This window comes from Copadichromis virginalis, linkage group LG5 (genome assembly GCF_057382275.1).
Source record: "Copadichromis virginalis isolate Kocher_CV1m ecotype Utaka linkage group LG5, C_Virginalis_male_GT1.1, whole genome shotgun sequence".
In the NCBI taxonomy this organism is placed as follows: Eukaryota; Metazoa; Chordata; class Actinopteri; order Cichliformes; family Cichlidae; genus Copadichromis; species Copadichromis virginalis.
Window position 1 is genome coordinate 6,375,481 of NC_140622.1, and position 11,200 is coordinate 6,386,680.

The 11,200-nt window shown below is 40.6% G+C and overlaps 1 protein-coding gene across 1 annotated transcript in view; it reads right to left on the reverse strand.

Moving 5' to 3' along the window:
* Positions 1–8,792, reverse strand: part of hdac11 (histone deacetylase 11) — a 50,066-nt gene extending 41,274 nt beyond the window's left edge. The window contains exons 1-4 of the mRNA XM_085455651.1: positions 8,543–8,792; positions 8,009–8,068; positions 7,753–7,901; positions 3,492–3,592 (exon numbers count right to left, since the gene is read on the reverse strand). Coding sequence (XP_085311777.1) covers positions 3,492–3,592; positions 7,753–7,901; positions 8,009–8,043 — 285 coding nt within the window. The 5' untranslated portion in view covers positions 8,044–8,068; positions 8,543–8,792. The remainder of the gene's footprint in view (positions 1–3,491; positions 3,593–7,752; positions 7,902–8,008; positions 8,069–8,542) is intronic.
* Between the last annotated feature and the right edge of the window lie 2,408 nt (positions 8,793–11,200).

Consider the following 11,200-nt stretch of genomic DNA (forward strand, 5'->3'; position numbering starts at 1 on the left):
TGTATAAGAGTGGAGGAGACTACATCTTATGCAGAAGGTGAAAGAGAGAGCAGACTGCAAGGTATTGGCAGGGAAGAAGCAAGTGAAGCCAAGGATTAAATGGTGGAAGCTGAAGAAAGAATGTTGCATAGAGTTCAGGAAAGAGTTAAGACAGGCAATAGGTGTTACAGAAGAGTTGCCAAAGAAGGGGAAAAGGGCTTGCATTGATTAGTTAGGCAGAGAGACAGAGCTGGAAAAGATGTGCAGTAGGGCTGGGTCATATCATACCGTTCACGGTAACACCGGTGTAATGTTGGGCAACGATAAGAAAATGAAATATCGCGACAGAATATGAGTAAAACGCGCATGTGCAGTGCCTTTGTTTTCATACGCACATGGCGGAAAAAGCATGTCGGTGACGGAGAATGAGAAGGGCGAAAGCGGATCGTTGAATGAAACAGATGAACCAGAACTGGTTTGTAAAAATGCTGCAGCTTCAGTGGTGTGGAACTGGTTTAGCTTTCGCCTAGAGCTGGGCGATAGAACGATAACGATATGTATCGCGATATAACTTTTACTCGATAGAGAAATTAAGCTATCGCGATAGACCTCGCCGCTCTTGTCCTCTTTAAAAAATAAAAATTAAAAAAAAAGGTCAGCCAATCCAAATTCAGTAGCGCAGAGCCGAACCAATCACAGCCGCAGCGTCACGTCGCGTGACTTGTTACGTACAGCACAAGTGCCAAGCCGCACGTGTGTTTGTTTGGGAAGCAGCCAGCGGGTAATGGAGCCAGCGCGTAATGGAGGAAATGAGTGTGCCGACTAGAAAAATCAACCGAGCGTGACCGAAGAGAAAACAGATGATGGTTCCAATGCCGGAGAGATTGTCGAACGGAAGAGCCATAGAAGTTCCGTAGTGTGAAGGTATTTCGGCTATTTCAAGTCTGACAAAAAACAGAGTAGCGTGCACTGTAAATTGTGCCGAAAGCAAGTCTGGAAATACAATAAACTGGTGCATGCGTCACTGTGCGCCACGTTATTGTTTCGGTGAAATGAATTTCTACAATACTGTTAATTCTACTCTCTGCAGTGTTTAAATGCTTACATATACACACAGTTACTGTCCGTCCACACATACGACTCTGTTCTGCTTCTATGCCCCAGCTTTGTTTACTTTTTCCCACCGAGGCTTCTAGACTTCTGATTGGCCAACATTTCTGCACGGTTAGGAATCTAGCGCCACCTGCTGCTTTGGCATGTTCATAGCAGTGTTTTCCTTCATTTCTGCCTTTATGTGTGGACGGGATTATTTTTAAAACGAAAACGGAAAATCTCCGTTTTCAAAAATACCCGTGTACGTGTGGACGTAGCCTCAGTCTCTGACTGGAAGCGCTAATTCGTCATTCGGCTTTTGTCAGACTAAAGTAACTGTTAAAACTGTTTGAAAAGCTCAGCTATACAACAAGGAGAGATTGAGAATTTCCTTTTAGTTCTCAGTTTATTTGATATTGACAAAAGTTAGTCAGTTTTGTCTGTTCTTCTGTAAAACAAACTAAGATTTATTTTTAGAATTAATACTTTGTTTCTAAGTGGAATTGACAATTTAGTCTGTTTTGTTTGTTCTATTTTGAAACTTAAACGCTTCAGCGGCTGCCTTTTGTGTAGTTTGCAATATTTGCCTTTATCTATCTGAAAAAGTCTCATGTTCCTTAAGTACATCTACCCTGTTGAACTTATTATGGGAAATAAATATTTAAATAAAAACAAGCTGCTGATTATTTCACATTTTACTTGTGAGCAACGGCACATTTAAATCTTACAAATACAGTTATTTGGCTTATATCGTGATAGATATCGTTATCGCCTGAAATGAAAAAAACATATCGTGATATGAAAAAATCTCATATCGCCCAGCTCTACTTTCGCCCGTCAGATACACAACAAAGCAGTATTTTTGGTAGCGCATGCTAGCGGGCCGTCGTTATTACCGTGTTTTTTGGAAAATACGTCACACTTAAAATCAATCCTTTGATTTTTCTGAAAATCGACAGAGCCCCTTATAATCCCGTTTGCCTTATGTATGAACTCTGGTTGTTTACTGACCTCGAAACGATTTTATGTCGTACACGGCGCTGGAAAATCTGTCACGTTTCAGTACAACTTTGCTAAGCCACGAAGCCGCACCGCTTGATGGATTGTCGGAGCATTACAGCTATCGTAGGCAGGCGCCTCGCGGAGTGATACGTACTGTGCTTCAACATAATATTACCGTATTGTGTGTGTATAACCTCTTTTTAAGTTTTGTGGATATTAAACATGGTTGTGCTGAGGATATGTCGGCCAGTTTCCACTTGGTTAAACTGTCAGCGAGGAATTTGCATTTGCACTTTAAATTTTTACATAACTTTAATGCTGCTTGTTTAAGTGAAAATACATTGATTTATTTTCTTTTGCACTAATAAAGTTGTGGAGTTATAAAGTATTTTGTCTAGTGTCAATTATATCGTCAGTTATATCGTTATCGCAAATTTTCAAATGTATATCGTGATAAATATTTTTGGTCATATCGCCCTGCTCTAATGTGCAGCAGGTTAGGGTGAAAAGATTATAGGGGCAGCAGTCAAAGTAGAGGCTAGACCTCCATCTCCTGGGCAACCTCCTCTAATTCTCATGCAGTGGAAAGCTAGACATCCCCAAGCCAGCTGAAAGACGTAATCTCTACAATTTATCCAAGCAGGCCCTCTTCCCAGTAGGACACACCTGAAACACTATACCCAGACCTCCAGGAGACATCCTAGTAAGACACCTGAACCATCTCAAAGGGGAGACTGATCCCCCTTAAAGTTTGTGCACACCCTCTGATTCCCTGTCTTGAAGAGGGGAATCGTCACCCAAGTCTGCCAATTCAGAGGCACTGTCCCCAGCTTCCACGTGTTGCAGAGGTACATCATCTAAGACGGAGCTACAGCATCCAGAGCCTTAAGGAACTCTGGGCAAATCCCATAAACATCACAATGTTCCCAACGCTTTCACTTCCACCTGATCCAACTCATCACCAGGTGGTGATCAGCTGACAGCTCTGCTCCCACCTTCACCTGCAAATCTGACAATTTGATTACAAAATCCATCAACCTACAACCTAGAGCATCCTGGTGCCATGTGCACTTGAGAATAGCCGTCTGAACTGCCACAGATGACAGTCAGCACAGAGCACAGTACCTGTCTGCAACCTCTCACTGCAGGTAACTCCAGTTTTGTATAAAGTTTAAAACATGTTCAGGAGATTCGTCTCAGAATCCAAGCTATGCGTTGAGGTGAGCCCGATTACATCATAGTCACTATGTCTTGACCTCGCATACAGGTTCAGACTTCATCCACTCCAGTGAGATGACACTCCATGTCAAATGAATTTGATTAAATTCATGTGTTACGGCAGGAAAGATGGAAGAATAATGATGCCAGTCAAAGTGATAGATGCTGCACTATGGGTGAGATAAAGCAAGCAACTCTACCTTTAATCTGTTGAGGTAGCGTTTGGTGTGAACGATCAGCAGATCCTCCTCAGCAGCTTCACGAGCTTCCACAAGGTTCCCATCATTGATAAACTGCTCCTCTGCAACACATACAGAGGGAGGGAGCACAGTTACAAAACGCTGGATGTTAGAGGGGGAGCTTCTACAACTTTTGTGCTCCTCAATTTGTAGGAATTAGTTTGGTATTCAGTATGTTTTACTAAAATACAATATCTGAACCAAGATGTCAGCATTCATTGAAACTCTTATCAGTAACCAGACTAATTTGCATGCAGAAACAGAAGAACGTAACAAATCCTACATTTATGAAAGCTGTAATCTTTAGTTTTTCAAAGCCGATTGTCATTAAACTGCACAGGAATTATGAGGCTGCAGTATGTGGTGCTTATTGCATTATAGCAACAGGAGTTTCTATTCTAAAGAGAGTGGACTGTATAACAGAAACAGTTCTCTTGAAAATACAATGCAGTATGAGAGGACCATGTTGAGGACCACAATTTTAAGAGACTTGGTATGAAAAAGATTTCCTGAGCATCTAGAGTTCAGAATATCATTTTACAATGAGGGCCACAGAAAGGAGTTTCACTTGCCCAGCCCACTTTACATCAAAGTGAGCTGGGCAAGTGAAACTCTCCTTTCTGTCCGCATAAAGACATTTAACCCCAGGGATATATTAATATAACATTTTTTTTTTTAAAACATAATTTCAACAGTCCACCTCAGTGTTTTTACAAGACAAATGTGTAAAATTACAGAAAAAGTTCTGGTGGCTCATTGCCCAGTGTTACGGCCCTAGCAGGGCCTCCTCCTGAAGGTGCCTGTGTGGGCGTGTCCCACCACCTCTTCTGCCTGAGGTGCCACCTTTCCCTGTTACACAGCTGACTCACATCAGTAATTAAAAGTATTTAAGCCCAGGGAAAGGTGAGCTCTGGGCCAGAGTGCCAGTAGTGTGGTTACAGCTTGTGAGCTGAGTGGTCGTTGTGTTTGCAGCTAGTGAGCTGAGTGGTCGTTGTGTTTGCAGCTAGTGAGCTGTGTTTTTGGTGGTTTTCAGCTAGTGAGCTGCTCTTTCTTTTTGGCTTACGTTTTACTTTATTGACCAACGCCTGAGTTCTGTTTGTTTTCTTAAATGGTGATAGCGGCTTGTCCGTCTCTTTTAGTTAGTATAAATTGAAACTTTAATAAAACTCTTTAATTTAACCCTTTTGCCTCCCTTGACTCCTTTTTCTGACCCGGTCACTTTTTGTTACTTCCCCCTCCCTGCTTAGACCCCTCAGGGGAACGTAACACCAGACTGCCCCATATTTATAAAAACGAGTATCAGTTACTTGCTTAAAATTCTTTTTTTTTTTTTTAACTGAAATTTCTATAGCAGACAATGAAAAACGGGAACTTTTCTATAATTGTTTATTTTTTTAACTACTTTTGTGTGGCTAAAACACAAAAGTAGTCACTAAAACTTATAAATATACAGTTAAAAGTTCAAAAATATGCATCTTCCCCCAGACCCTTTGGGCCACCCCTGACAGTCCTCATTTATAAGGTGCTTTACAAACCCAAACAGTATAGCTAACGGGTGGATTTTCCCGGAAACAATGACTGCTTAAAGACAGACAGTGTGAAAGTGGATAGTACATCCTTGGTTTCTTAACATCATTGCTGCAGCCAGGGGTACAAAAGTGGCCTTAGAAGCACCTTAGACAGCTTTCTTAGGTTTAACCCCCTTGTTTTCCAGTGAGTTATCAGTTCTGTTACATAAACAAATCTAAGTCTATGTTTATGACACTATATTGCCGAAGATATTCACTCAATCAGGTATTCATCCAATCGCTTTCATAGCCAGATGGCAAATGGTAAATGGACTGGTTCTTATATAGGGTTTTTCTACTCTGAGCACTCTACGCGCTTTACATGCCATTTTATTTTTTACTCTATGCTGTTTCCAAGTGCTTACTACTAGCATTCATACAATCCATTGGAGATGGATGCATTCACCAATGCAATGGGGCAACATGGGGTTGGAATGCAGACTGGGATCAAACCTCCAACCTTCCAGTTAGTAGATGACCCACTCTACCACCTGAGGTACATCTGTATAAAATCAAGCACGTAGGCATGTGGATTTCTTCTACAAACATTTGTGAAGCAATAGGTTCTCAGTATCTCAGTGAATTCCAGTATGGTACCATGATAGGGTGCCCTCTCACTGACTTGTTAATTACAACTCAACAGCATCATCTTAACTGCTGTTGAGTTATCAGTTCATTACTGAGATAAACACGGGCCGCGTGGGCTGAATTGTAGACGGCAACGGTGACCACCCACTTTAAGGACTCTGGTTTCAGAAGCGAATTCCCTATTCATGTGACATTTCAGAATGTCGTTAGATAAAAAATTTAAGCCTTGAACCAAACCTACAAGCTACATGGTGAATCATGAGCAAAAAAAGATTTGATGTGGATCAAAAAAATAAAATAAAAACTGAAAAAAGAAAAAGTTGAAGGTACAGGACCGTGTACATAGATGCTGTTGTTGGTTGCTCTTTTATTCAGAAGGGCTCATTGACTCATGAATGTTTGCTTGTTAGGCAAATGTGTAAACAGTATGCCTCCCATAATGCCTTAACCTCTTAAGACCTGAACTCTTTCATGGCATGCATTTTAAATTTTTCTTTGCTATTTGGGTTGATTGGGACCTGAAGAATATAAAAACAAAGATTTATCAGATATTCTTTTACCTAATTTTCGTTTCATAGACAAATGAGATCCATGTATGAGATTTTGCTCTCACTAACTGACCTGATCTTGATAGGTTTAAACATCTCCATGGTAACAGTAAAATCCACCAAGCAGAGGCATTGCCGTTTCAATACAGGATTATGGGCAAAGTAGTTTTTTTCCTTGGTATTGCAAGGTTGAAATAATACAGATGTGTTTTCTACAGGAGCACATACCATCATTTCACAACCTTTCATGTTAAGTTTACATTATATGGTTACATTATGGCTCATAACCAAAATTTCTATGGAGAATATGAATGGGACTTTTGCATCCAGAACCTCAGTGTTGCACTATATACATTGTTTATACATACAAATGCATGTATATTCTTTTAAGAGATTACATGAGAAAGCACATGGTCTATGGTTTGTTCGCCACAATTTTTATTTCAATAATTGCAATAAAAAAAGAACTGTTAAACTCATAGCTGTGATTGGTGAAAACACAAACACAGACCTGAACAGACAGGCCAGCTAACCTGTCTGAATCAATTTTGAACTGATAAGTACAATACTTGTCAAGTCCTGTAGCTTCAAAGAAAGTGCGCCACAAAAATGTTTTTTGGATTCATTTAATTCTTAGAGATAAATATTTTAGGCAACTTGTGCTTTTTATTTAATGCTAAAATTTAAACCGTTAACCATGAAGCCATGGAGCTGTAGTGTTTGCATAAGAAGTGATAAAGCATTAAAGAGAGGTTTGTAAAATCAGGCAGAAACAGTCCCAAAGTAGCTGCTTAAAAGCATGGAGTTTAAATTTTTAGTTTCATTATAAATTAATGTCACTATATCAAGAAGCGTAGGTTATTTTTGATGAGCACCAGCCGGTCAATTGTGGGCCATTTTACATGTTATTCCCTTAGACTGCTGAAACGCGGTGGTCCAAAATTGGCTTCCAACTCTGGACGTAACACAGAGGGCTCATTAAAAACCCAGTGCACAACCAGTTCCTTTGTATCACTCTCTAAATATGCTGAGTAATTCTGCAATATCATCCAGTTTTCTTCCAATTACTGCATGGCTAAATTTAGAAAAACCAAGGTTTCCCTCTGTCAGCACAAGCTCAGCTCTTTATTTGCACTCTTAACTTCTGAAAGTTTTGTGAATTCATTAAGCTGCGTGCGACACGTTTAACAGCACAGATGATCCACCGTGAAGCCTGACAACAGCTCTGTGTGAAGTCATGCCAGTTATCCAGCAACTGTTTTCCCTCAGCCTCCAAAACCACACTGGCCTTCATCTACTATACCTGCACAAACTCCCACAGGGACTTTTCTCTAATTATCTGTGCTCTATTGCTCTGCCTCCCCTACTCCCTCTTCTTCAACTACAACTACCTCTTCCACTGTTTCTGCTTTGTTCTCCGGCTCTTTTCGCCTTTATGACCTCAGTCTGAGTGCTTCAGTGTTCATCAGCTCAGGGAGATATCCTCCCCATCTGCCACTCTGTTCTTCACTCGCTTACCTTTCAAGAAGCGGATGACTTTCCCCCACTTTCCTGCATCAAACGGGTGAAGCTTTTCAAGGCCCATAAAAGTGATGTTGTAGTCTGGGTGGTACACAATAGGCAGACATGTTCGAGGGATGCTGGCATACAAATCAGTGCGGTGGCAGCTGAAAGAGGAAAGTCAAAAGTGTGTATTTCATTTACATGCAGTGATTTCCCCAGTGCGTTAATAAGGGCTATTGAAAGTGTCATGCTGTTTGTTTGTACTCCTTACCGCCTCTTCTCCTCGTTATCTTCTTTGTGAGACATGTTTTTCAGGCATTGCTTCTTTCATCTAATTGGAAAAAAAAGGAATGAGATAAAAAATTTCATAAACTTGTGACTGCCGTAAATATGCACAGGAAGTCTCAGGACACAATTCATCTATTTTAAAAGAAGACTAAGAGCTTGAAATGCCTTCAAAATGTCTTTGTGTCACACTGTAACCAACTGTCGTCATTAGTACACAAACGGTACACGAGGACCTAAGCTTTAGCTCGTCAAAAAAAGGGGGCTCGTGTCTTGCGCATGCGCAGTGATTTGTATACATATTAGAAAGACGCAACGGGACAAGGAAATGTTCCTGCCGTAAACACAGCCGCCAAACCTGTTTCAGTGCTGGCCGTTTTCAACGATAAACACGAATCATTTTTATGTTTGTTTGTTTTCATCGTGGAGGACAAAAACAGCACCAGAGACGCTGTATATGGCATAGCAGCCTGGAACCGTTTCAGAGAACAGAAACTAGCAACAACCCGATGTGACTCACCTGCTGCTGTTCTGTGGAATAACGCAGGCCACCAAACAGCAGCTGGATGTAAAGAGACGGAGACTCTCTGTCCGTGATGACGGTGTTTAAGCGGGGCTGTTGTCAGAATTGAGTGAACGAAACGAAAGAAAACGTTTTTCTTCAGTGTTTCTTGGACAGTTCGCTTAATTTCTGTTCCAGCTCCACGTACGTGCGTCGACTACGCGCGAGCTCCAAACCCGCGTAACTGACGTACAGTTACGCTGTTAGCGGAGATTTAAAGAAGAAACGTGTTCGTAGTGTGAGGGAGCTTCTCGGAGTATTATCTGCCTAATTGTCAGCTCAACTTAACGTTTTCACAAAGTGGCGTCGTAAACTTTGTTGTGCATTTTTCAGTGCGGATTATTTTGTTTTGCTTTTATTTTGAAAGGTAACCTTGTGTTGTGGTTGAGGTCCGTCTTTAAAGGCCCGTTTTTGAACTCAGTGAAAGGGAAACAAACTTGTTTCCCTGCTGCGCTTATTTTTGTAATTATGATATTTTTTTATTTGTTTCATTTAATGTGTTTTAAATGTAAAACGTGTCCTTTTGATGTATTTTGCATTGTCTGAACAATATCACATAAACATGGATAATGTGTTGAAAATTTAAAAAAAAAGTATCAAAGAAAGATGTGAAACCTTTAGCAGGTCCACTGAGATCTACGGTGAGCAGGGACACTTTATTGCCCTATTGTGTAATCTGTTTTGGAATTAGTGTTCTTTATATTTTTGTTAAATTCCCGAATGAATGTGAAAACTCTTCAAATAGCATACTGAGGCAGAACAAGTCTAAATACTAACTGTAGGCCTCTAACAGCAGTTTGATCCTAACAGCAGTGAATAGTGCACTTGGTGTTTTTTCCCAAGACTTGTACGTTCCTGTTGATAATATAAATGGAGATGAGATGTGAAGCACTCTTAAAGCCTTGGCAGGAAAGCTTTAGAAATAAATCAGGTGGCTCCTATTTCATCATCACTGTATAATACAAGTCCATCCAACCTTTTGAGACAATACTGCATCGTTATATGAAGGGTTTAACCACTGGAGCATTGATGAGACAGCATGATGATGAGTGTAGTGAATGCCAGGCACAGTGGCTTTATGACTAGAAGATAACAGAGACTTTGATTCTACACAACAGGGCTACTGATTTTTTTTTATTCATATTTTTTAGGCTGTGTGCCACAGAATGAATTTGAATTTGAATCTTCAATGAACTGGAGCTATTTTAAGTTTTGCTAGGAAGAAAAGTACACATATAATAGAAGAGAAGCAGCATAGGATTCAATTCAGGTATTAGGGTGTATCAAGCTCATTTGATCCAGTTAATTTTCTTTGTATGTTGAATGATGTATACACAGAGCCCTTTTCACACATGCCTTCCAGCTATGAACAGTGCAGGACATATTTGCATATAGGTGACTAATATGCATTAAGTCATAGAGCATATGCTGTAACAGCCAGCTTCCTAATTAACTAACCTTTATACTAATTTCTTTTGCCATCCACAATTATTGTACTTTCACAGGCCACTCTAATGAGTATCTTTCCCAGCGGCATTTACAAAGTTTTACCTCGTCAAACTGTGCGACAAGGGAAGAAGAAAAACCAAATCCTTTCATTTCACAACCGCACCACGGGGTGTGCATTGCAACCATAGGGATCAATGACATTTTTATCTTATCTGAGCTCAGTGTGTGTGATAATGTGCAGTTCCTCGTAATAATTCCCCTGAAATGTTGCTGGTATGTCTGTGTTGCCACAGAGCAATCATGAGTTCACATACTCACAGTTTTCACCACTGCAATGGAGGCGGTGGCTGGCAGTGTTACCTGCAGTTGCAGTGAACTGTGATTCTGCCATTTGGCAGCTGAAGAGGCAGTGCAATCAAAAAGTATTTGGCCTCTTCCTGATGTCTTGTTTGTTGCATATTTGTCACGTTTGCATTTCATAATGCAAATCCAATGATCATTTACAAAGCAATCCAAGCCCACCTGGCCTTTGTGAAAAAGTAATCGCTCTTAAACTTAATTGCTGGTTGTGCACAAGAACTGCAGACAAGCTGTTGCAGTAACTGACCCTTTCACATCTTCACTTTGATTAGGTCACTCCAAAACCTTCATGTAGTTTCATGTGTTTTGTTTGTGACCCATCCATAGCTGAACTTGCTGCTGTGTTTCATATCTTTGTCCTGCTGCGTAACTCAAGTGAGTTTGTGCTTCAGGGCCTGAATTGATGAACTGATGAGCATTCTCCTTCAGGATTTTCTGGTGTGGGGCAGAGTTCATGGTTCCATCATTTACAGCAAGTCGTTCAGGTCCTGAAGCAGCAAAGCAGACCCAGACCATCACACTAACACTACCATGACTGATTGCTGGTATGATGTTCTTTTTATGAAATGATGTTTTTAGTTTGATGCCGCATGTAACGGGATTCAAACCTTTAGGAAAGCTCAGCTTTTGTCTGCTAGCTCACAGAATGTTTTGGTCAGTGGTGGTTTTCGCGTGGGAACTCCCGCATGAATACAAGTTTTGCAAACTCTCTTTCTTGTTGTTGAATCATAAACACTGAGCCTGCAGTTCTTCACATGTTGTTCTGGGTTGTTTTGTTAACACGTGGATGAGTTGTCAATGCTAACT